This window comes from Salmo trutta, chromosome 21 (assembly GCF_901001165.1).
Source record: "Salmo trutta chromosome 21, fSalTru1.1, whole genome shotgun sequence".
Classification (NCBI taxonomy): Eukaryota; Metazoa; Chordata; class Actinopteri; order Salmoniformes; family Salmonidae; genus Salmo; species Salmo trutta.
In genome coordinates this window covers 2,065,502-2,093,216 of record NC_042977.1, presented here as the reverse complement: position 1 = coordinate 2,093,216, position 27,715 = coordinate 2,065,502, and the positions used below count along the sequence as shown (strand labels likewise).

Sequence of the window (27,715 nt, the reverse complement as noted above, 5' to 3'; positions counted from 1 at the left end):
CGTATTCATCGACCTGGCCAAGGCTTTCGACTCTGTCAATCACCACATTCTTATCGGCAGACTCAACAGCCTTGGTTTCTCAAATGACTGCCTCGCCTGGTTCACCAACTACTTCTCAGATCGAATTCAGTGTGTCAAATCGGAGGGCCTGTTGTCCGGACCTCTGGCAGTCTCTATGGGGGTGCCACAGGGTTCAATTCTGGGGCCAACTCTCTTCTCTGTATACATCAATGATGTCGCTCTTGATGCTGGTGATTCTCTGATCCACCTCTACGCAGATGACACCATTCTGTATACTTCTGGCCCTTCTTTGGACACTGTTAACTACCCTCCAGACAACCTTCAATGCCATTGAATTCTCCATCCATGGTCTCCAACTGCTCTTAAATGCAAGTAAAACTAAATGCATTGTCACGTCCTGGCCAGTATAAGGGTTAATTAGTATTGTAGTTTGGTCAGGACGTGGCAGAGGGTATTCGTTTTATGTGGTTCGGGGTGGTGTGTTTTTTTGAAGGGGCATTTGGTTTAAGTATTCCGGGGTTTTTGGGCACTGTTTGGTTTTCAGGTATTCTATGTTTAGTCTAGTATGTCTGTTTCTATGTTTGGTTAATTGGGGTTGGGACTCTCAGTTGAAGGCAGGTGTTGTCTATCTGCCTTTGATTGAGAGTCCCATATATTAGGGTGTGTTTGTGTTTGTTATTTGTGGGTGATTGTTCTGTGTGTAGCCTTGTGCCTTACCAGACTGTTTTTGTTGATCGTTCGTGTTTTTGTTATTTTTGTACGTTCATTTTGATAGTTAAATAAACATCAAGATGAGCCTGCACATACCTGCTGCGTTTTGGTCCTCCTTAACCTCCTTAACCGTGACAGAATCACCCACCAACTATGGACCAAGCAGCAGAGGAAGGAGCAGAGGGACTTCGAGTTGGACTGGCGGGAGAAGTGGACCTGGGAGGAAGTTCTGGACGGGGCCGGACCTTGGCACCAGGCTGGGGATTATCGCCGCCCACAGTGGGAAATTGAGGCAGCCAAGGCAGAGAGGCGGAGGTACGAGGCCATGGATGCGCTGAGGGAGAAGCACGAGAGGCACCCCCAAGAAAATTTTTGGGGGGGGCACACAGGTAGTTTGGCTAGGCGTAGGAAGAGCCGGAAGCCAGCTACCCGTGGTTATATGGAGGAGCGTATGGCGTGGAGAGCGCTATGTTTCGCTGAGGAGCGCACTCTCACCCATACGCACGCACAGTCCGGTGCGAGTTATTCCAGCCCCTCGCAGGTGCCGTGCTAGAGCGGGCATCCAGCCTGGTAGGAGGATGCCTGTGCAGCGCATCTGGTCGCCGGTACGCCTCCGAGGACCAGGCTACCCAACTCCCGCTCTACGCACGGCTATCATCAGGCCCCTGCACAGCCCAGTCTGCCCTGTACGAGCACCCCGCTCGTACAGGGCTACTAGTTCCATCCAGCCAAGGCGGGTTGTGCAGGAGGTAAGATCTAGACTGACTGTGCGCCTCCATAGCCCTGGGTTTCCAGCTCCTGTCTCTCGTGCGGACCCGGAAGTGCGTCAACCCAGTCCGACTCGTCCTGTTCCCGCTCCCCGCACTAGCCTTCAAGTGCGTAAACCCAGCCTCGCCAGTCAACAGTCGTCAGAGCTGCCCGCCAGTCAACAGTCGTCAGAGCTGCCCGCCAGTCAAGAGTCGTCAGAGCTGGCCGCCAGTCAACAGTCGTCAGAGCTGTCCGCCAGTCAACAGTCGTCAGAGCTGCCCGCCAGTCAACAGTCGTCAGAGCTGCCCGCCAGTCAACAGTCGTCAGAGCTGCCCGCCAGTCGACAGTCGTCAGAGCTGCCCGCCAGTCAACAGTCGTCGGAGCTGCCCGCCAGTCAACAGTCGTCGGAGCTGCCCGCCAGTCAACAGTCGCCGGAGTGGCCAGACTGCGCTGAACTTCCGGAGTGGCCAGACTGCGCTGAACTGCCGGAGTGGCCAGACTGCGCTGAACTGCCGGAGTGGCCAGACTGCGCTGAACTGCCGGAGTGGCCAGACTTCGCTGAACTGCCGGAGTGGCCAGACTTCGCTGAACTGCCGGAGTGGCCAGACTGCCCTGAACTGCCGGAGTGGCCAGACTGCCCTGAACTGCCGGAGTGGCCAGACTGCCCTGAACTGCCGGAGTGGCCAGACTGCCCTGAACTGCCGGAGTGGCCAGACTGCCCTGAACTGCCGGAGTCGCCAGACTGCCCTGAACTGCCGGACTGCCCAGACTGCCCTGAACTGCCAGACTGCCCAGACTATCCCGAGCTGCCAGACTGCCCAGACTATCCCGAGCTACCAGACTGCCCAGACTGTCCCGAGCTGCCAGACTGCCCAGACTGCCCCGAGCTGCCAGACTGCCCCGAGCTGCCAGACTGTCCAGACTGCCCCGAGCTGCCAGACTGGCCAGACTGCCCCGAACTGCCAGAGTGGCCCGACTGCCCGGAACGGCCAGAACCGGAGCCACCTCCTGATATAGGTGGGTTGGGGAGGGGGGGTGTAGCACAGTGCCGTCGTTGATGGCAGCCACCCTCCCTTCCCTCCCTTTTAGTAGAGGGGAAATTTGTTTTGTTGTTTGGGGTTGTTGTTTTTTTGTTTTTTGTTTTTAAGGTGCTTCCGGGGTTAGCACCTTTAAGGTTGGGGTACTGTCACGTCCTGGCCATTATAAGGGTTAATTAGTATTGTAGTTTGGTCAGGACGTGGCAGAGGGTATTCGTTTTATGTGGTTCGGGGTGGTGTGTTTTGTTGAAGGGGCATTTGGTTTAAGTATTCCGGGGTTTTGGGCACTGTTGGTTTTCAGGTATTCTATGTTTAGTCTAGTATGTCTGTTTCTATGTTTGGTTAATTGGGGTTGGGACTCTCAGTTGAAGGCAGGTGTTGTCTATCTGCCTTTGATTGAGAGTCCCATATATTAGGGTGTGTTTGTGTTTGTTATTTGTGGGTGATTGTTCTGTGTGTAGCCTTGTGCCTTAACAGACTGTTTTGTTGATCGTTCGTGTTTTTGTTATTTTTGTACGTTAATTTTGATAGTAATAAACATCAAGATGAGCCTGCACATACCTGCTGCGTTTTGGTCCTCCTTAACCGACGACAACCGTGACATGCATGCTCTTGAACCGATCGCTGCCCGCACCTGCCCGCCCGTCCAGCATTACTACTCTGGACGGTTCTGACTTGTGGACAACTACAAATACCTAGGTGTCTGGTTAGACTGTAAACTCTCCTTCCAGACTCACATTAAGCATCTCCAATCCAAAATTAAATCTAGAATCAGCTTCCTATTTCGCAACAAAGCCTCCTTCACTCATGCTGCCAAACACACCCTCGTAAAACTGACTATCCTACCGATCCTTGACTTCGGTGATGTCATTTACAAAATAGCCTCCAACACTCTACTCAGCAAATTGGATGCAGTCTATCATAGTGCCATCCGTTTTGTCAACAAAGCCCCAAATACTACCCACCACTGCGATCTGTATGCTCTCGTTGGCTGGCCCTCACTTCATATTCCACTGGCTCCAGGTCATCTATAAGTCTTTGCTAGGTAAAGCCCAACCTTATCTCAGCTCACTGGTTACCGTAGCAGCACCCACCCGTAGCATGCGCTCCAGCAGGTATATTTCACTGGTCACCCCCAAAGCCAACTCCTCCTTTGGCCACCTTTCCTTTCAGTTCTCTGCTACAAATGACTGGAACAAGTTGCAAAAATCACTGAAGCTGGAGACTCATATCTCCCTCACTAACTTTAAGCATCAGTTGTCAGAGCAGCTCACAGATCATTGCACCTGCACATAAGCCATCTGTAAATAGCCATCCAACTACCTCATCCCCATATTGTTATGTATATATTTTTCTCCTTTGCACCCCAGTATCTCTACTTGCACATTCATCTTCTGCACATCTATCACTCCAGTGTTTAATTGCTAAATTGTAATTACTTCTCCACTACGACCTATTTATTGCCTTACCACCCTAATCTTACCTCATTTGCACACATTTTTTTAAATTGTGTTATTGACTGTACGTTTGTTTAACTCTGTGTTTTTGTTTGTGTTGCACTGCTTTGCTTTATCTTGGCCAAGTTGCCGTTGTAAATAAGAACTTGTTCTCAACTGGCCTACCTGGTTAAATAAAAAATATATAATTATAATAATGGGTAGCGGAATGGCATTTGCTTCCTTCCAGGCCTGAGGGCATACACTTTGTAGTATGCTTAAAGGAACATTATGTAGAATTTTTTGCATTATAATGTCATAAAATGTATATAATATATCTGCTGTCAAAGTGGAATAATAACAATGCTTTGGGCCTTCAGAATTTCAGTTTTCCTCTTGTTTTCGAATTGGTGGGCTGCACCCTCCATCTTTGAGCAGCGTCACTTGGAGGCATGGTCATCTTCTTCCGAGCCCAATAAACCAAGGTGAATTTCTTAGGCAAGCGTCCAGCCCTACTGGTTGCGGATACAGGTGCCAAAAAAGGAGAAGTTTAGCCAAGCGACTAAATAATAAGGCTCGGGGGAAACCAAAGTAAATATAAGTAACAATTTTAATCACTGGAGAGAAGTTATGGCCCTAAAAGGGCTGACGTCTGATGCAGAGATGACCAGTTTTGTGCTTGACAGTTAACGTTACGTTTTTGTATTTTCTTGTGTTGGCGGCTAGCTAACATTTCATGTGCATTTCTCTGTTTGAGAGTGATACAACTGTAATGGTGCTCTACTATAACGTTAGTAGCTGTAATGGTGGTCGGCAATATAGTTGCCTTGCCTTTTTAGACTTCCAAGTGACTAACGTTATTACAGAACATTACTGAAACAATGTTAGTTAGCTAGCTAACATTATGTGCTTGGTAGAGAGTTGACAAGCTAGCTAGGTTTTGTGAAATAGCTAGCTAGTATTCACAAAACCTAGCTACAGTGAGGGAAAAAAGTATTTGATCCCCTGCTGATTTTGTACGTTTGCCCACTTACAAAGAAATTATCAGTCTATAATTTTAATAGTAGGTTTATTTGAACAGTGAGAGACAGAATAACAACAAAAAAATCCAGAAAAACACATGTCAAAAATGTTATAAAATGATTTGCATTTTAATGAGGGAAAAAAGTATTTGACCCCTCTGCAAAACATGACTTAGTACTTGGTGGCAAAACCCTTGTTGGCAATTAGAGGTCAGACGTTTCTTGTAGTTGGCCACCAGGTTTGCACACATCTCAGGAGGGATTTTGTCCCACTCCTCTTTGCAGATCTTCTCCAAGTCATTAAGGTTTCGAGGCTGACGTTTGGCAAATCGAACCTTCAGCTCCCTCCACAGATTTTCTATGGGATTAAGGTCTGGAGACTGGCTAGGCCACTCCAGGACCTTAATGTGCTTCTTCTTGAGCCACTCCTTTGTTGCCTTGGCCGTGAGTTTTGGGTCATTGTCATGCTGGAATACCCATCCACGACCCATTTTCAATGCCCTGGCTGAGGGAAGGAGGTTCTCACCCAAGATTCTCCCCGTCCATCGTCCCTTTGATGTGGTGAAGTTGTACTGTCCCCTTAGCAGAAAATGATCCCCAAAGCATAATGTTTTCACCTCCATGTTTGACGGTGGAGATGGTGTTCTTGGGGTCATAGGCAGCATTCCTCCTCCTCCAAACACGGCGAGTTGAGTTGATGTCAAAGAGCTCCATTTTGGTCTCATCTGACCACAACACTTTCACCAGTTGTCCTCTGAGTCATTCAGATGTTCATTGGCAAACTTCAGATGGGCATGTATATGTATTCTTGAGCAGGGGGACCTTGCGGGCGCTGCAGGATTTCAGTCCTTCACGGCGTAGTGTGTTACCAATTGTTTTCTTGGTGACTATGGTCCCAGCTGCCTTGAGATCATTGACAATATCCTCCCGTGTAGTTCTGGGCTGATTCCTCACCGTTCTCATGATCATTGCAACTCCACGAGGTGAGATCTTTCATGGAGCCCCAGGCCGAGGGATATTGACACTTCTTTTGTGTTTCTTCAATTTGCGAATAATCACACCAAATGTTGTCACCTTCTCACCAAGCTGCTTGGCGATGGTCTTGTAGCCCACTCCAGCCTTGTGTAGGTCTACAATCTTGTCCCTGACATCCTTGGAGAGCTCTTTGGTCTTGGCCATGGTGGAGAGTTTGGAATCTGATTGATTGCTTCTGTGGACAGGTATCTTTTTTACAGGTTACAAGCTGTGGTGAGGAGCACTCCCTTTAAGAGTGTGCTCCTAACCTAAATCTTTCTGATTGAGAGGGGGTCAAATACTTATTTCCCTCATTAAAATGCAAATCAATTTATAACATTTCTGATATGCGTTTTTCTGGATTTTTTGTTGTTGTTATTCTGTCTCTCACTGTTCAAATAAATCTACCATTAAAATTATATACTGATCCTTTCTTTGTCAGTGGGCAAACGTACAAAATCAGCAGGGGATCAAATACTTTTCCCCCCCATTGTAGCTAGCCAGATATAATAATGGGACATGCACAAAATGTAATTTCTCCTCTTCTAGTTATGAAAAGGCCCCAACACAATCCGCTCCAAGGGAAGTGTTACCTCTGCCTGCTTTATCAAGCATTGGAGTGGCATCCAGCACCATGCTGTCAGATGGGTGAGAACACATGCTTAATTTCATTAGGATTAGCTAGACACCTTTTTCCTATTCCTTTCAATGATGGCTATTGGGTAGTGTGAACTTTCTTGTGTGTGCATCATTTATGGTTGGTTTCTGTGTTTTTATGTCCCTGTCTTTGAGTAGCGTATGTGGGGGTGTATCTCTCTTGTACTGTCATGTCTCTCTCTCTAGTATTCAACATGTTTGCCAGTAATGAAGATACTATATGATTGGAGTATAAACAACTGTCTTTTTCTAAAGAAGGGATGGGTTTCTGGAGGAGCCTGGAGTGGTTGAGCTAGATGGGAGCACCATGAAGGCAACAGAAGGTGAAAACAGGCTACACAAAAGTTTTTTTCCCCGTTAACTATTCCCAGACATTATCACTCTATATGTGCATTGCCAATGTTGTACAGATGTTATTCAGTGAATTTACTTTTTTTGTTATCTTCTATCAATTCTACTTAGTCTGATAAATATGAGCATCTCCGAAGAGACCATAGAAGTAAATGAAGATGAGATCAATTACCTAATGAATAGTGTGTAAGTGTAAGATTGTTCTTAGTATTTGTGATGTGCTAGTGTATTATCGTTTGTTTGTATTTACAATTTGCCATTATATTATTATTCTGTCTTATTTGCGATTGCATCGATTGAGATGATTAAATTGGTGAAGACAAGAGTGGTGCTGTTGAGACCTGGAGTCCCTCAAAGGAATCACAGGTGAATGAAGATTCTGATGAGTCTGACGAGTTTGATGATTCTTGGGACAGTAGCTCGAACAAAGAATACATTCCTTCACTTTGTGTGCGGTATGTTTATCATTCTAAGCCTTTAGCCATGTATACATTTAAATGTGCATCTATATATTTTTTAAATCAACATTCTTTTTCTATGTGTTAAAACAGAATGGGTGGATCTCTCCATCCACAGCTGCACAATGATAGACTACCGGTCTTCAGTGCGGAAGAGACAGTGCATGACTCCAAACATTTATAAGACTCTTCTGCTACTGACGCACCTCCATCCACAGACGCACCTCCATCCACAGACATGCCTGACCTACATCAAGTGATTTGCCAGGATGACATCATTGGCAAGCATGCTTCCATCACTTACGAAGTCAGTTTAATACATCTGACAAACCTTCATGTGCTACCTGTGGATCAGTGCCCATTCCACAACCAGAAGTTTACATACACTAAGTTGACTGTGCCTTTAAACAGCTTGGAAAATAACAGAAAATATGTCATGATTTTAGAAGCTTCTGATAGGCTAATTGACATCATTTGAGTCAATTGGAGGTGTACCTGTGGATTTATTTCAAGGTCTACCTTCAAACTCAGTGCCTCTTTGATTGACATCATGGGAAAATCAAAAGAAATCAGCCAAGACCTCAGAAAATGTTTTGTAGAGCTACATAAGTCTGGTTCATCCTTGGGAGCAATTCCAAACGCATGAAGGTACCACGTTCATCTGTACAAACATAGTATGCAAGTATAAACACCATGGGACCACGCAGCCGTCATACCGCTCAGGAAGGAGACGCGTTCTGTCGCCTAGAGATTAACGTACTTTGGTGCAAAAAGTACAAATCAATCCCAGAACAGCAAAGGACCTTGTGAAGATGCTGGAGGAAACAGGTACAAAAGTATCTATATCCACAGTAAACGAGTCCTACATGGACATAACCTGAAAGGCCGTTCAGCAAGGAGAAGCCACTGCTCCAAAACCACCATAAAAAAAGCCAGACTACGGTTTGCAACTGTTCATGGGGACAAAGATCGTACTTTTTGGAGAAATGTCCTCTGATCTGATGAAACAAAAATAGAACTGTTTGGCCATAATGACTATCGTTATGTTTGGAGGAAAAAGGGGGGAGGCTTGCAAGCCAAAGAACTATCTCCAACCGTGAAGCACGGGGGGGCAGCATCATGTTGTGGGGTGCTTGCTGCAGGGGACTGGTGCACTTCACATAAAGATGGCATCATGAGGGAGGAATATTATGGTTGATATCTTGAAGCAACATCTCAAGATATCAGTCAGGAAGTTAAACCTTGGTCACAAATGGGTCTTCCAAATGAACAATGACCCCAAGCATACTTCCAAAGTTGTGGGAAATGGCTTAAGGACAACAAAGTCAAGGTATTGGAGTGGCCATCACAAAGCTCTGACCTCATCCTATAGAAAATGTGTGGGCAGAACTGAAGAAGTGTGTGCGAGCAAGGAGACCTACAACCTGACTCAGTTACACCAGCTCTGTCAAGAGGAATGGGCCAAAATTCACCCAACCTATTGTGGGAAGCTTGTGAAAGGCTACCCGAAACGTTTGACCCAAGTTAAACAATTTAAAGGCAATGCTACCAAATACTAATTGAGTGTATGTAAACTTCTGACCCACTGGGAATGTGATGAAAGAAATACATTTCACATTCTTAAAATGAAGTGATTATCCTAACTGACCTAAGACAGGGAATTTTTACTAGGATTAAATGTCACATATTGTGAAAAACTGAATTTATACGTATTTGGCTAAGGTGTACGTAAACTTCCAACTTCAACTGTAGCTACATTTTTTGTTATTACACATTTCTAATTTTGACAAAGTCCTTTTCATTTCAAGTTAAAGTATACTGTTAGCTAGCTACCTAACGGTAGCTGGCTGGCTCCCTAGCTAACGTTATGTGTATGATCTTAGTATTCGTATCTCAGAGTCATTTGCTTGGCTAGTTATAGCCTAATGTTAGCTAGCTAACATTGAACCTGGTTGGTTAGCTACCTGCAGATTCATGCAGGCTGGTAACATTATGAGTTGGGATTATGGTTCATTGTTTAGATAGCTACATGTCTTAACAAAAGACTCCACTATGCAAGCATCCATTTCAATAGAATGCCACTGCGACAACTGTTGATAGTCGTGACTTAGCTGGTAAATTCGCTCTGGCTATCTACTCCAAGATAGTCTAGCTAATTACATTTTCAGATATTACACATTTCTAATTTTGACAATGTATTTTCATTTCAAGTTAAAGTGTACTGTTAGCTAGCTAGCTAATGTTAGCTGACTGGCTTGCTAGCTAACATTACGTGTATGATCTTATTATTCGTATCTCAGAGCCATTTAACCTGATTGGTTAGCTACCTGCAGATTCATTCAAGGTAGTAAAGTCATGAGTTGTGATTATGGTTCATTGTTTACCTAGCTAGCTACATGTCTTAACAAGACTCCACTATGTAAGTAACCAATACGATTTCAGAGCAGAGCGCAGAAAAATTTATGAACGCTCAACACCCGTTCCGTTGAATATGGCCGGTGTCAGTAAACATCGGCAAAAAAGTGTAATTAAAGTGTTGCCAGCAGCACAGTTACAGTCACCAATGCTCTAGATAACATGAAAACTGCCTAACCAGCTCTGCTAGGGCGAGTAAAATGGTCAGTGGGGTGTTCTCTCATTTGTGTCTGGAAGTAGCTAGCAAGCTAGCCAATGTTAGCCAGTTAGCCTGGGTGCTTGACTGCCATTGTGAGGTCAGAACGTTCGGATCAACCCTACTCATCGGCCAGAGCGTTCAGTGTGCAATGTGAACGCTCCCAGAGCGAAACGCTCTACATTTACGAACGGACAATCTGACAGCACAGTTGCAGTCACCAACGCTCTGGATAACATAACAGCCTAACCAGCTCTGCTAGGGCGAATAATGTTCACTGAGCTGTTCTCTCATTTGTGTCTGGAAGTAGCTAGCAAGTTAGCTTTGGTGCTGTTGTTAGTACAGAACGCTCGGATCAACCACCAATGAAATAGGTGGGGCTAAAGCTTAAGAGGGGGTGAACGATGCTGAATGGGTGTAGACAAAGAAGAGCTCTCCAGTAGGTACCAAAACATTCAAAGGCCATTTTCTCAAAGCAGAATTACTTTCCCATTGTTCCTCAACTGTAGTATATGATATACCATTTTCTAGCTCTGAGTCTCTACTTTTATCCAATGTAAAAAAACAGATTTTCAAATTTTGCTACATATGACTGATTTGAGCCTGTCGGTCACATATTGCATGCTGTCTTTATCATATAGATCTGCCCAAAAAGGTCACTGCATCTGTAAATGGAAGTCACAGCCCACAATGAAGCATGGGATGCTGGAAGGTGACTTTTTGTTGGCCACAAACATTTTGCTGTCTGGAAAGAATTGCCAAAAAATGGGCCATTTATGAACATGGGGGAATGGTTTCGTGTTTTTCAACATTCAAGACTCTGTGTGATACTGTGTGGACTGTGATCATTGACCGTCTGCGAACCAAAGACAGTGTGGTAGGCCTAGGTAAGACTTAATTGTTTGTGTGCTTACAGTACACCACAAGTATTTAACACGGATGTCCTGCTTTTTTATTTATTACTTCAATGTCTCTCACAATTTCAGCTGATGGCCGCATGGACTCGTCAGGCTACTGTGCACAGTATTGCACTTACACTACATTGGAGAATGATTCCAGAGACATCATCTTCGTAGTGAACATTGACGAGAGGGAGACCCAGAGAAACTCTGTCATCATGGAGAAAGAGAAATTCATTAGGACCATGGACCAGCTGATTACCAGGATTCCGCTAAAATTAATATATATATCTCATATTTTTTCAGACCCAGTGAAAGGAAAATATAAAGAGAGCGGAATACAGCATGGAGCCAAGAAAATCCATGCAGTGTGTATGTAATGATAGATATTACAGTATATATTTCTTTACTTTTATGATGTGACGATGTTGCTCCAGTGTTGTTATTGTTATCATATCTAAACAGCACAGAATAAAGGCAAGGCAGAACACATCCTGTGGACGAAGGAAGTTGTCAACCACTTTTAGTGGTGCTGTAAAAAGGCATTTTATTGTAAGTCATACTTATCTTGTCTTATTTATTACTCTCATGTATGTGTTATGTTTGAGTGATGTACTTACTGTATTGTGCTTAAATGTGAGCTAGCACTCATCCCTGAGTTTTTTTACCTTTACATAACTAGGCAAGTCAGTTAAGAACAAATTCTTAATTTTAATGACGGCCTAGGAACATTGGGTTAACTGCCTTGTTCAGGGGCAGAACAACAGATTTGTACCTGGTCAGCTAGGGGATTTGAACTTATAACCTTTTGGTTACTAGTCCAATGCTCTAACCAATAGGCTACGCTGCCGCCCCTGATGAAAGCATATCTGCAATAGGCAGATAATGAAACAGATAATTTTTTTTAAATGCATGCATTGTGATTGTATGTTTCAGGACCTGTGGAGAGGTGTTATTCAAGATGTGGTGAATGAACACACATGGACACTGGGACATTGTGAACATGACTGCCTGGTGGACAACCACACCAAGGAATGGATCTCAAAGGGCTCCCCTGCACATCAGGCTCTCACAGACATCGGTGGCTGAAGGATCTTCATAAATACCTGAACTTCAGGTGGGTTACATATTTTCTCAAAAATCCTTTCCAGTATTTAGCAATTAGTTATAGATAATGGTCCATTGTGCATTACTGCAGTACTGTCCTCGGACCACCAGAAAAAGTATAAAAAATATTGGTTTATTGGTCACAGAGGTGATGTTTGACATGCACACAGCCAAATGGGAGGATTACAATTTAGTTGATTTCATGACGCATTTATTATGACTTTTCTGTGTTCTTTTTTGTGTTTTTTTTATAGATCAACAGCTGATCTTGAGTGCTACCAGAACCATATTCTAATGTACGCCAGTAAGCGGTTTTCCTTTTCACCATCAGTCTGAGGCCAGAACACTGCTGGCAGCACTAGATTACAACTTCCACCAGGACAGACCAGCCAGGCAGAACGCAGATGTAAGTCCCCATTCTATTTGAAGTCGATAGGGTAGAGAAGGAAGTTTTGAACAACAGAACTTTTCAAGTCTGCCCCACGCACCTGTTCGAACTCACACATTGGCCAAATACAGGGTCTTTCTAAATGTTTATTTCCTGAATTGCATACATCCTCTCTCTCCTTGCCTCCTTTTCAAAACCTATATTGGAGAAGACAGTCAGAGGGGAGTGACCCAGGACCTTCTTATACCATATACAATGAGAAGTAGGCAAGGACGTGGGATGCAAGAAAGATGTGTCATTGAATATAAACAGGTACTTCTAAGTGTATTTACAGTTTATTGTAAACCATCCTATCTCCTTTCTCTAAACCATTGAGGGAGGTGATGCACAACCGTATTTGTTCTGTTGTACTCAGATTGCAAGATATGTGAACTTACAAATTTTCCTTGAAAGTACATATTTCATAACACAATGCAAATGATGTTGATTTATATCTATAGAAAGACGTATTAATAACGACCCACATTCATACAATCGTTTTACACCAAGTACATTACAATGGGCAGAACTTGAAAGAAGCAGTTTCATTTAGTTTTTGCACTACAGAATTCTTTGCCCCTCATAGTAACAATTATAATTCTTCTGACTTATCTGTTGGACCAAGACCCCTGCTGCTGGACCTCTCTAAAGACCCCTCTCCTCCACTATCAAGCAACTAGGGGGATACCTCCCTGCCTGCCTCGCAGTCTCAACACCAAAACTGATGCAGCACTTTCTCCATGTACCAGGCCACACACACAGACTGATGACAGGAACATACACATGGACAGCTTATGCTCTATGTCTGGCTGGCATAGCGAAGGAATGGGATGAAATGAGCATTGATCTAATGCTTTGCAGAGGGCCTACAATGCCAGTCCATTTTCATAGGTTTACTTTGCTCTGTAAACATGGCCTTACTTTTGAGAGTACATTACTTCATTAAAAGGCCCACCGTCATCACGTGATCACCCCATTCAATTTGCCAATGGCTCGTCACAAAAAATGACATCACAACTTGCAAACAAATTATTGGTTTAGAAGACAAAATGTTGTGTGACAACATGATCCTAGCCTATTGAAACAACACAGAGCAGACCATCACCCTCCCCAAACCCCTTGCTGCACACCTGAACCTCATTTTGCTTTAGATTGTGGTTGGTGGTGTACATGTGAGGTCATTTGAATGGGGTGATCATGTGATGACAGTGGGCCTTTAAACAGTTAGTTCAGATTAAATCTATAGAGGTCTTTACACAGCTAGATCCATCTTTGCTGCTACGTCTTACCTGGACCACCTGTCAGCCATAGCTCTATTATAAGATATTGTTGGCCTCTTTACCCTCCTCTAATCCTCCCATCCCTGTGTTCATGGGGCTCTACCTGCCTCTAGGGGTATATATTATGGGCTGACACATCTTTTATTTCTTGTTAGGTGACACAAGGTTCTGGATCATAGGTGTTTTTGAGCTGGTTATATTTTGAATTTCTGTTTTAGCCATTTATCAGTTGACAATGTTTTTTGGTAGCTAAGGGTTAACTTGCGTTTGATCATGTTCACATTGCATCTGAACTCCTTAAAACTGGAATCAGCGAGTCGTCTGCGACCCTCAGTACGCACCTCTTTTGTTATTTAATTTGTAACGAAACCCAACACTTACCTCTTTCTCACTTCTCTTTTTGGGTCGAGTTGATCAAGATCCAACACTAATGATGATGATGCTTGTTCAGTAGAACATTTCTGAAAACATTGTCCCTGCTACCACACCTGTTTATCTACAACTAGCTAGCAGCTGACTACTCTATTGTTCACATTCAAGCTCTCTCATGCACGCTCCCTCATGCCCAAGCGCTCTCTCTCGCATCTATGAGCTCTCCCACAACCATAGACTGTGTATAAATAAACAACAAGCCTGGGGTCATGGACGACTCAATGATTACCACTTTAAATATGTTATTGAGTTTATTTGTCCAGGGGTAGTTATGTGTTTTATATCCCAGTTGAAAACACTTCTGGAATATCGGTACCCTAACCTAATAATTTCATGCCTCGGTCTTATTTCACAGTCTGATGTCTTATTTCACAGTCTGATAGACAAACCTTGTCTAAAAGTGTTCCTTTGGAACTTTATTTCCAGAAAAAAACATATGCAAACAAATGTGAAATATTTATTTATTTATTCAAGCACAGTTTCAGATATATAAATAAAATCTGACATTTTCCCATTTAAACTTTGTTGTGTAGTGATGACACTTGCTGGTGAGAAATAAACTAAGAACCTTTAGAATGTTTGATATGACGCCCAGTTAGAAAGTTTTTGATGTCCTGAAGCACCTGGCAGGTGTTTGTATGTGGAGAATGCAAACTGAGGGAGAGGTTGTGTTCTGTTCACAGTAAGTGACATGATGCCATACTAATGTCATGCCAATAAGTGTCTTGCAACAAACACTCTTTGAAATTCTAGCAACCAGGGTGGAACCCAGTGTACTGTGAATCCGCTGTCTAGGAAATAATGGGCGAAATGTGGCAACTGGCTTACACAGAGGTCTGGTCCCTGACCGCAACACTTCCTCTCTCTGTCTGTAGGCATCTCCCTGCAGTTGCCCCTTGTGTGCAGGTGGTGGCTCATCATTCCGCCGCCGGTAAATCTCTAGGGCATCAAAAACCAAACCTGGCTCTCGCTGAAACATCCAGCATTATCCAGCTCCCTGATGAGGAATTCTTGAATGAACAGATGCACACAGCCTATTATCAGTAAGGCATAATGTGATATTTCTCTCCATACCCAACTAAAGGTATTGCTCATATGAATAGTCAAGGTTTATGATTAATTCAAAGCCACTTTCTATAGCAAATTGATTAAACTAGATGTTGTTTCTAATGTTTCTATTGAAAGTAAACTCAGCAAAAAAGAAATGTCCCTTTTTCAAGACCCGGTCTTTCAAAGATAATTCGCAAAAATCCAAATAACTTCACAGATGTCACGTCCTGGCCAGTATAAGGTTAATTGTTTTTGTAGTTTGGTCAGGACGTGGCAGAGGGTATTCGTTTTATGTGGTTCGGGGTGGTGTGTTTTGGTGAAGGGGCATTTGGTTTAAGTATTCCGGGGTTTTTGGGCACTGTTTGGTTTTCAGTTATTCTATGTCTAGTCTAGAATGTCTGTTTCTATGTTTGGTTAATTGGGGTTGGGACTCTCAGTTGAAGGCAGGTGTTGTCTATCTGCCTTTGATTGAGAGTCCCATATATGAGGGTGTGTTTGTTTGTTATTTGTGGGTGATTGTTCTGTGTTGAGCCTTAGGCTTTGCCAGACTGTTTGTTGTTGTTTGTTCGTTAGTTCTTGTGTTTTTTGTTATTTTGGTATTCATTTTTGGAAGTTAAATAAAGGTCGGGATGAGCCTGCACATACCTGCTGCGTTTTGGTCCTCTTTCACCGACGACAACCGTGACAACAGATCTCATGTAAAGGGTTTAACCTTTTGAGGATAGGGGGCAGTATTGAGAATTTTGGAAAAATATGTTCCCATTTTTAACTGCCTCCTACACCAACTCAGAAGCTAGAATATGCATATTATTGTTCAGGTTTGGATAGAAAACACTCTGAATTTCTAAAACTGTTTGAATGGTGTCTGTGAGTATAACAGAACTCCTATGGCAGGCAAAAACCTGACAAGGTTTCAAGCAGGAAGTACCCTGTCTGACAAGGAGTCGTGCGTCTTGCATCTTTTTATTGAAAAGTAAGGATCTGACAATTCCCAGGGCTCCAATAGGCTCTCAGAGCCCGGGAAATAACTGAAGGTTTACGAGGGAGCCTCAGGCTGAAACACATTATCACCTTTTGTAAGTGGCTGCTCAGAGGACCTTTGAATGAGGCGCGTGCACTATTCGCTCCTGAGGAGAAATTTTATTCGGCTGTTTAGGCTCAATGCATATTCCCGGTCGGAATATTATCACTTATCTACGAGATAAATGGCATAAAAATTGGTTTTAAACAGCGGTTGACATGCTTCGAAGTACGGTAATGGAATATTTAGACATTTTTGTCACGCCAATGCGCCATGCGCAACACCGTGATGAAGCATTCTGATAGTGTCTAGAACTCACGAACAAAACGTCGCTGTTTGGATATAACGATGGATTATTTGGGACCAAACCAACATTTGTTATTGAAGTAGAAGTCCTGGCAGTGTATTCTGACGAAGAACAAGCAAGGTAAGAACATTTTTCTTATAGGAAATGTGATTTTGGTGGAGGCTGACCTGGGTGGGTATCTAAATAGCTAGCCCTGTGATGCCGGGCTATGTACTTAGATTATTGCAAAATGTGCTTCATCCGAAAAGCTATTTTAAATCGGACATATCGAGTGCATAGAGGAGTAATGTATCTATAATTCTTAAAATAATTGTTATGCTTTTTGTGAACGTTTATCGTGAGTAATTTAGCAAACTGTTAGTAAATTCCCCGGAAGTTTGCGGGGGTTATGCTTTTTCTGAACGTCACATGCTAATGTAAAAAGCTGTTTTTTGATATAAATATGAACTTGATTGAACAGACATGCATGTATTGTATAACACAATGTCCTAGGTGTGTCATCTGATGAAGATCATAAAAGGTTAGTGCTGCATTAGCTGTGGTTTGGGTTTATGTGACATGATATGCTAGCTTGAAAAATGGGTGTCTGATTTTTTCTGGCTGGGCACTCTGCTGACATAATCTAATGTTTTGCTTTCGTTGTAAAGCCTTTTTGAATCGGACAGTGGGGTTAGATTAACGAGATTCTTGTCTTTAAATAGCTGTAAAATAGTCATATGTTTGAGAAATTGAAGTAATAGTATTTCTAACGATTCAAAAATCGCGCCACTGGATTTCAGTGGCTGTTACGTAGGTGGGACGAGTTCGTCCCACATACCCTAGAGAGGTTAAACACTGTTTCCCATGCTTTTTCAATGAACCATAAACAATTAATGAACATGCACCTGTGGAACAGCTTACAGATGGTAGTCAATTAAGGTCACAGTTATAGAAACCTAGGACACTAAAGAGGCCTTTCTACTGACTCTGAAAAACACCAAAAGAAAGATGCCCAGGGTCCCTGCTCATCTGTGTGAACGTGCCTTAGGCATGCTGCAAGGAGGCATGAGGACTGCAGATGTGGCCAGGGCAATAAATTGCAATGTCCGTACTGTGAGACACCTAAGACAGCGCTACAGGGAGACAGGACGGACAACTGATCGTACTCGCAGTGGCAGACCACGTGTAACAACACCTGCACAGGATCAGTACATCTGCGGGACAGGTACAGGATGGCAACAACAACTGCCCGAGTTACACCAGGAATGCACAATCCCTCCATCAGTACTCAGACTGTCCACAACAGGTTGAGAGAGGCTGGACTGAGGGCTTGTAGGCCTGTTGTAAGGCAGGTCCTCACCAGACATCACCAGCAACAACGTCGCCTATGGGCATCGATTTGGAGGTGGAGGGTCCGTCATGGTCTGGGGCGGTGTGTCACAGCATATCGGACTGAGCTTGTTGTCATTGCAGGCAATCTCAACGCTGTGCGTTACAGGGAAGACATCTTACTCCCTCATGTGGTACCCTTCCTGCAGGCTCATCATGACATGACCCTCCAGCATGACAATACCACCAGCCATACTGCTCGTTCTGTGCGTGATTTCCTGCAAGACAGGAATGTCAGTGTTCTGCCATGGCCAGCGAAGAGCCCGGATCTCAATCCCATTGAGCACATCTGGGACCTATTGGATCGGAGGGTGAGGGCTAGGGCCATTCCTCCCCAGAAATGTCCGGGAACTTGCAGGTGCCTTGGTGGAAGAGTGGGGTAATATCTCACAGCAAGAACTGACAAATCTGGTACAGTCCATGAGGAGGAGATGCACTGCAGTACTTTATGAAGCTGGTGGCCACACCAGATACTGACTTACTTTTGAAACGTTAGTAAGGGAACCGACAGAACACATCACGGAAACTTGACAAATTGCTCAACGTTACCATACGTTATTACAATACAAATACTTTTTGGAGTTTAACGTTATATTTCACCCCATCATTCGACATGCTGTATGTCCATTGGTTAGCGAATAGACTGCTGCTGTAGCTGTATGAAATGGCTGGCTCGCTAGCTAGCTATGCCTATGTAAACAAATCCACATGTCTTAGAATGAAAGGGAGAGAGCATGCAAAGGGGGAGTGACTCTAGGCTTGTTGAGAAAGGGGGCGGGGGTGGGCAGTGGGGAGAGTGTTCGAAAATAGCCTAATTACAAGGAACCCAAACCGGCTGTGCGCGTGTGCCATCGTGCATAAATCTATTTTGTCCCCCCACACCAAACGCAATCATGACACGCAGGTTAAAATATGAAAACAAACTCTGAACCAATTATATTAATTTGGGGACAGGTCGAAAAAGCATTAAACATTTATGGCAATTTAGCTAGCTGGCTTGCATTTGCTAGATAATTTGTCCTATTTAGCTAGCTTGCTGTTGCTAGCTAATTTGTCCTGGGATATAAACATTAAGTTGTTATTTTACCTGGAATGCACTAGGTCCTACTACTACTCCGCCAATTAATCCACACATAAAACGGTCAACCGAATCGTTTCTAGTCATCTCTCCTTCTTCCAGTCTTTTTCTTCTCTTGACTTTATATTGCGATTGGCAACATTCATAAATTAGGTGCATTACGCCACTGACCTTGTTTATCTTTGTCACCCACGTGGGTATAACCAATGAGGAGATGGCACGTGGGTATCTGCTTCTATAAACGAATAAGGAGATGGGAGAGGCAGGACTTGCAGCGCAATCTGCGTCACAAATAGAACTGACGTCTATTTTAGCGCTTGGCAACACAGACGCTCGTTGGCGCAATAATTGAATAATATAGATTTCTAAATTTATTTTGCAACGCTCGCGCACGCGACGCAAGCGTTGTAGTCAGCCTGTTGTTGTAATACGCGGGAGAAAAATAGGGATATCTCCTAGAAATTGAAAATATGGCAAATAGGAGTGGCAATATCATCCACTATTATCCTCAGTATCTTTCCATCCAGGTTGTCAGACCCCGGTGACTTGACATTTTTGATAGACAACAATTTTTGAATCTCTTCCACACTCACTTCACGGAATTCAAAAGTACAGTTCTTGTCTTTCATAATTTTGTCAGATATACTTGGATGTGTCAGCGTTTGTTGCTGGCATGTCATGCCTAAATGTGCTAATCTTGCCAATAAAAAAACGAATTAAATTAGTTGGCAATATCAGTGGGTTTTGTGATGAATGAGCCATCCGATTCAATGAATTGAGTTTGCCTTTTTTCCCAAAATGTAATTTATGGTGCCCCAAAGCTATTTAATATCATTCTTTATATCATTCATTTTTGTTTCTTCTTTTTATTTAGCTTAGTCACATGATTTCTCAATTTGCAATAAAGTACAGCGTCTGACTGCTCCTCATTACACACCACAGACCAGCAAATATTATTTACATCATCTCTAACGGCTGTCGTCGGATTTAGACCAAAATGCAGCGGGGAAATGTGCGCTCATCTTCTTTATTATAATCGAAGGAGAACCAAAACAAACACGTACACAATGAAAACACAACGACTATTCACAGGCTGGTAAGGCACAAGGCTATACACAGAACAATCTCCCACAAAGTACTCAACAAACACATACCTATATATAGGACTCTCAATCAGAGGCAACTAGAAAACACCTGCCTCCAATTGAGAGTCCTACCCCAATTAACAAAACATAGAAATACAAAAGACTAGACAGAACATAGAAATACACTAACATAGAACAGTGCCCAAAAACCCCCAGAATACATAAATGAAATACCCTACTAAACAAACCACCACCCCGAACCACATAAAACAAATACCCTCTGCCACATCCTGACCAAACTACAATAACAAATAACCCCTATTACTGGTCAGGATGTGACAGTACCCCCCCCCCCCCAAAGGTGCAAACCCTGGATGCACCTCACACAAAAAAACAAAATTACCCCAAAACAAACATAAATCCCCTAAAATAAAGGGAGGGTGGCTGCCGTCAACGACGGCACCTGTGCTACACCCCCCACCCCTGTCCTACACCTCCCCAACCTAAATGCAGCGGGGAAATGTGCACTCATCTTCTTTATTATAATCGGACAAGAAGGAGTACCAAAACAAACACAATGAAAACACAACGACTATTCACAGGCTAGAAAGGCACAACGCAAAAATACATAAATGAAATACCCTACTAAACAAACCACCACCCCGAACCACATAAAACAAATACCCTCTGCCACGTCCTGACCAAACTACAATAACAAATAACCCCTATTACTGGTCAGGACGTGACATCATCAACATAAGAATCACTACAAAACTTGTTGTATGACCTCTTATACACTATATTAGGCCCTGCCTTTGGAACTTTGGTTTTCCAAGATATGGCTACTATATAGGGTTGCAAAGGGTCGGAAACTTTCCGATAAATGACCTGAATTTTTCCGGAAATATTCCATGGGATGTTAAGCCCGGGAATTTTGGGAATTTTGCTTAAATTCATTTTATAGGACATGACATTATTTTTTGTTAACTATTAAATAGTAGCTTTCAGCAAAGTGTGTTTAAATAATTTCTAACTTGTTAACAATTTCTGCTAGTTTTTGCTAACTGAGGAGCGTTAACTCACCTTTTTCCATACATGTTTTATTTTAAAAGTTTCTTACAAACAAGTTGTTTAATCTAACTGCTTAACTATTTATCTGTACATGGAATTGTATTTGTTTATTTTTGACAATTTTTTTTCTAATCTTTATAGGAAAATGCCACGGGCACTATCTGATGTGTGGAGACATTTCACTGCAGCTAATGTAGAAGGAAAAGCTGTGTACATTTGCAAATACTGTGCCAAATCATATGTGAAGAATGCAACAAAGATGCAGAATCATCTGGCAAAGTGCATAAAGTTCCCTCCGTGCTCACAACAAGCAACCTCTGACAAAAGTCCCTCTACTTCTATTTGAGGTGAAAATGATAAATCAGACACCTTATCGATAGCAACAGCTCATGGTCCTCCTGGAATCAGACGTTTTTTTGACTCAATGGAGGAACGTAGTCAGAGAAATGCTGATGAATGTCTTGCTCGATCTGTGTAAGCAACTGGTTCACCTCTGATGCACACAGGCAATGTGTATTGGAAGAGATTTCTGAATGTTCTTTGCCCAGCATACACCCCTCCAACCAGACATGCTTTATCTACACATTTGCTGGATTCAGAGTTCAATAGAGTTCAAGTGAAGGTCAAGCAAATCATAGAGAAAGCAGAATGTATTGCAATCATCTCAGATGGGTGGTCGAATGTTTGTGGACAAGGAATAATTAACTACATCATCTCCACCCCTCAACCAGTATTCTACAAGAGCACAGACAAGGGACAACAGACACAGCGGTCTCTACATTGCAGATGAGCTGAAGGCAGTCAATGACCTTGGACCACAGAAGGTATTTGCACTGGTGACAATGCTGCGAACATTAAGGCTGCTTGGTCTAAAGTGGAGGAGTCCTACCCTCACGTCACACCCATTGGCTGTGCTGCTCGTGCATTGAATCTGCTCCCCAAGGACATCATGGCACTGAAAACAATGGACCCAAGGAAATGGTTAAGTATGTGAAGGGTCATCAAGTTATAGCAGCAATCTACCTTACCAAGCAAAGTGAGAAGAATAAGAGCACCACATTGAAGCTGCCCATCAACACCCATTGGGGTGGTGTTGTCATCATGTTAGACTACTTCCCCTCCAGGAGACTGTCAATCTAAGAAATGGCCATATCACTGTCTGCCGATATGGACAGCCCCATCAAGAGGATCGTCCTGGATGATGTATTTTGTGAGAGAGTGGTAAGCAGCCTGAAACCTATAGCAGTAGCCATTGCACGGATTGAGGGAGACAATGCCATCCTGGCTGATGTTCAGACTCTGCTTGCAGATGTAAGAGAAGAAATCCATACTGCCCTGCCCACTTCACTATTGCTCCAAGCAGACGAAACTGCAGTACTGAAATACATCAAAAAGCATGAAGACTTCTGCCTGAAGCCCATATGTTGGACCCCAAGTATGCTGGCAAGAGCATCCTGTCTGGTGCAGAGATCAACAAGGCCTATGGTGTCATCACTATCGTGTCTCGCCACCTTGACCTGGATGAGGGTAAGGTTCTTGGCAGTCTAGCGAAGTACACTTCCAAGCAAGGGCTTTGGGATGGAGATGCAATATGGCAGTTGTGCCAACATATCTCATCAGCCACCTGTTGGAAGGGACTTTGTGGATCTGAGGCTCTTTCCCCTGTTGTCTCCATCATCCTTCAAATCCCACCAACATCAGCCACCTCAGAGTGCAACTGGTCCTTGTTTGGGAACACACTCACACCAAAGCACGCAACAAGCTGACCAATACAAGGTTTGAAAAAAGGGTGGCCATTCGGGCAAATATGAGTCTTTTTGAGCCTGACAACGAGCCATCCTCAACAAGGTTGGAAAGTGACAGTGAAGATGAGGCCTTAGAGTCTGATGTTCAAGAGGTGAACATTGAGGAGGTCTAGGGAGAAGACATGGAAGCCTGAGAGGAAGACTGTCACATCCTGACCATAGAACGATTTTATTTTCTATGGTAGAGTAGGTCAGGGCGTGACAGGGGGTTTTGTCTAGTTTAAATTTTCTATGTTGTGTGGTCCTAGTTTCTGTTTTCTATGTTTTTTGGGGGGATGATCTCCAATTAGAGGCAGCTGGTCATCGTTTTCTCTAATTGGGGATCATATTTAGTAGTTGTTTTTTCCACCAGGGTTTGTGGGAGATTATTTTGAGGTAGTGTATGTTGCACCTCTTTGTCACGGTTTGTTATTTTGTTTAGTAGTTTATTTGTATGTCTTGCATAGTTTCACAGTTATAATAAAATGTGGAACGATACACACGCTGCGCCTTGGTCTTCATTGAACGACGGACGTGACAAAGACAACCAAAGCTTTAGTATCATTTTACAGATGTATGTTGAAAACGTTTTTGGGAGATGCGATGGATCATTGGGATCATTCATTATCCCTTGCTATTGTTGTTCAGTGAAATCATCCCATTTGAAGAGTCAAGTCATTTAATTAAAGTTCAATTCTTAACTACATTTTTATTTTATCTATTGGAAGGATTTAATCTTTGAAATTATGTCTATTTATGATAAGGTAAAAGGTTTATGTTTCTGTCTCCATATGATATATATATATATCCAATGCAAAAAACATCTACATTTAAATGGTATTAATATTAATTCGCATATATTTCCGTTAATTCCCGTTAATTCCCACGGAAAGTTTCCACCTCTGAATAGTCCCCAAAATGTGCAACCCTACTACTATATTATGATCACTACATCCGATGGATTTGGATATTGCTTTAAAGCACATTTCTGCAACATCAGTAAAGATGTAATCAATACATCTTGATTTAATTCCTCCAACTACCCTGGTAGGTTGACTGATAACCTGAACCAGGTTGCAGGCACTGGTTACAGTTTGCATTTTTTTCTTGAATGGGCAGCTTTATGAAAGCCAGTCAATATTTAAATCTCCCAGAAAATATACTTCTCTGTTGATATCACATACTGTACATTATCAAGCATTTAACACATATTATCCAGATACTGACTGTTAGCACTTGGTGGTCCATAGCAGCTTCCCACAAGAATGGGCATGAACCTGTATCCATATTACTTCAACAGTATTTAACATGAGATTGTCTCTAAGCTTTACAGGAATGTGGTTCTGAATATAGACCGCAACACCGCCGCTGTTGGCATTTCTGTCTTTTCGGTTGATGTTATAACCATGTATTGCTACCACTGTATCATCAAAAGTATTATCTAAGTGAGTTTCAGAGTCAGAATATGAATGTCATCTGTTGCAAACAAGTTATTTACTTCATGAACCTTATTTCTTAGGCTACATATGTTAATATGGGCAATTTTGCTTGATTGTTTTTAATGCTTTACTGGGAAGCTTATGTCATTGTAATTATTCTAATCAAAGGGGAGACTTGTAGATTTCTTCAAAACAATTGAACTTTATTAATTCCTGCAGTAATGGAGTGTTAACGGTCAGCCAATGGTGTAGAGTTAAAGCCCAAATAAAACAGAACTCTTTATAGTATTCCTGGATCCTTGTGACGAACAACAGATAGGTGAAATTACACAAAGGTACATTGTGCTCTCATGCAACAGACATCAACATTTACATGGCGCCAAATATATGTATCTAGTTCATTTACTTCTTGTTTATACAGAAATACTAATGCAACATAGGATACTAAGCTCTTCCCTCAGAATGATGGAGTCCAGTATTCATCTGCCATATAGGATAAATAAACTGGAGATTGGTCTCCCTTGCACCGACAGACAGGCACACAGACACTAATCATGGAATGGAATGTTGTCTTTTCACCAAGCCATCGTAAATCGACTGTCAGCGTTAAATATCAGACACATGAAAGTTCTAAGAACCCTATTCTGTTGCCTCTAAGAAAAACAGACAGTGTGAATGTACTAATAGATGTGTCACTGATACTTCCTGTTTAAGTTTTTGCTTGTAAGCATGCATCAGGAAGATAGAGTAATTGTCAGATTTGCCAAATGGAGGGCGAGCTTTGTATGCATCTCTGTGTGGAGTAAAGGTGATCTAGAGATTTTTTGCCTCAAGTTGCACAAGTGACATGCTGGTAGAAATGAGGTAAAACGGATTTCAGTTTTCCTGCATTAAAGTCACCGGTCACTAGAAGTCTCTGGGTGAGCATTTTCTTGTTTGCTTATGGCCCTATACAGCTCGTTGAGTGTGGTCGTAGTGCAAGCATCGGTTTGTGGTTGTAATAGACAGCTACGAAATATTTAGATAAACTCTCTTGGTAAATAGCGTGTTCTACAGCTTATCATGAGGTATTCTAACTCATGCGATCAGAACCTTAAGGCTTCCTTATTATTAGAGGTCGTACACCAGTTGTTAACAAAGAGACACACCCCCTCCTCTGAACCTCCCCGACGCAGCCGTTCTGTAATGCAGATGTATAGAAAAACAGCTTTATATTTACCAGGTCCTTGTTTAGCCACGACTCGGAGAAACATAGGATATTACAGTTCTTCGGATCACATTGATAGGATAGTCACGAACGGAGCTCATCCATTTTATTCTCCAGTGATTGCACGTTCGTCAATAGAACAGAGGGTAAAGGCGATTTATCCACTCTCCGACATAGTCTCATCAGGTATCCCGCAAGCCGGCCTCTATAGCAGTTTCTCCTCCTTCTTCGAGTTTCAGGGATTTGGGCCTGGTCCGGGATAATCAATTTGGGCTTGGTCTGGATGCTAGTCCTTTGCCTCCGACTCATTGAAGTAGAAATTCTTATCCAAATGGAGGTTAGTGATAGCTGTTCCGTTGTCCAGAAGCTCTTTTCAGTCATAGGAAACGATGGCGGAAACATTATGTACAACAAAAGTTAAGATCACTGCTCAAAAATACACAAAATAGTACAATTGGTCAGGAGCCCGTAAAATGGACGGCTTTCCTTCTGGCGCCATTATATAAGAATATGTGCCCTTCTTTGCGAAGCATTGGAAAACTTCCTTGGTCACTGCTCGATGAGGGACCTAATAGATAATTGTATGTGTGGGGTTACAAAGATGAGGTAGTCATTCAGAAATTATGTTAAACACAGTCCATGCAACTTATTATGTGACTTGTTAAGCACATTTTTACCCCTGAACTTATTTAGGCTTGCCATAACAAAGGGGTTGAATACTTTATGACATTTCAGCTTTTCAATTTTAATTAACATTACAAAAAACATAATTCCACTTTGACATTATGAGGTATTGTGTGTAGGCCAGTGACAAAAAAAAGTAATAAAATATTTGCAATTTAACCCATTTTAAATTCAGGCTGTAACACAACAAAATGTGGAAAGGCACTGTAGATGCCAAAGCTACAAAAGAGCAAAATGAGATCTGAAAATAACTAGGTAAGATACTCAAGTGAGAGAGTGGGGTGGAGCCTTCCTCTCTTTCCTTCCTCAAACAACTTCACAGAACAACTCCACAGAACCGTCTTTGTTTTGGCGACGGTTTTAGTTTTGCGACGAGACTGTCCCTGAGAAAACAGGGAAGACTGAAGAACTAACACTAATTGCTAATGGCCTTGCAGAGGTGAAGAGCACACCTCCCAGTACTAATTGCTGATTGCATAAGAGAGGAGAAACCACTCCCCCTCCAATACAGCCACTGACTACGAAGACAACAGTCATAAATTGCCCTGCACCATAATCCTGGTTCATGTGTCAACAATCATCTGCAAGTTAATAGCAGTCAGCAGTTCACCCACCAAGTAGGCTACTTGGAAGACAGGCAGCACCTTAAGTAGATTTCCCTAGCTAGCAAAAAGACAGTACTAACAGATTAAGACAAAAACTATAGGAGATAGAGTTATTCGGCTGGTTAACCATAGGTTACCCCAAAAGGATTCTACTTGGAACCAAAAAGGTTTCTTCAAAAGGTTCTCCTATGGGGACAGCCGAAGAACCTTTTAAGGTTCTAGATAGCACCTTTTCTTCCAAGACTGTATGGTTATATGTCTTACAGTGACTGTTTTCTTTCAGTCACTTGTTTCTTCAGAGAACCTTTGTTACATACATAATCCTTTCGGTGGACCAAGACCAATGGTCTTACCTGTCTCTGGTTCTCTGTCTCCAGACGGAGCCTGGCCTCGATGCACCTCCTGGTCTCCAGGAAGGCCTGGCGCTGTGCGCGGTCCGATAGGTAGCTGATGAAGATCCCAGCCGTGTTCATACACATGAACAACACCGCCTGGGCCACCACCTGAGGGAGACATAGAGAAGAACATTGAACATGGCTAAACAGGCTTATTAGTTGTAACACACATCACTTTTCATGGGGTATGGGTTACAAAAATCCATGTAATGGTGAAGTACACACTTATTGTTGGTTGACAATACAGGCTTCTGATGTTGATCTATGTGCGATCAAAATGTTTTTAACTAATAAAGGTATTTGTTGGAGCATATGAGCGTTTACTTCCAATACTGAAGAAGGCACCATTGCTGCAGCATATGTGCATGAGGGCTCCCGAGTGGCGCAGCAGTCTAAGGCATTGCATCTAAG

The 27,715-nt window shown here is 42.8% G+C and overlaps 1 protein-coding gene across 2 annotated transcripts in view; it reads right to left on the bottom strand.

Annotated features, from left to right (window-relative positions):
* adcy8 (adenylate cyclase 8 (brain)) overlaps window positions 1-27,715 on the bottom strand; it is a 280,096-nt gene that overhangs the window by 173,059 nt on the left and 79,322 nt on the right. For both annotated transcript variants that reach the window (XM_029703947.1, XM_029703948.1), the window contains exon 2: window positions 27,263-27,412. In XM_029703947.1, coding sequence (XP_029559807.1) covers window positions 27,263-27,412 — 150 coding nt within the window. The remainder of the gene's footprint in view (window positions 1-27,262; window positions 27,413-27,715) is intronic.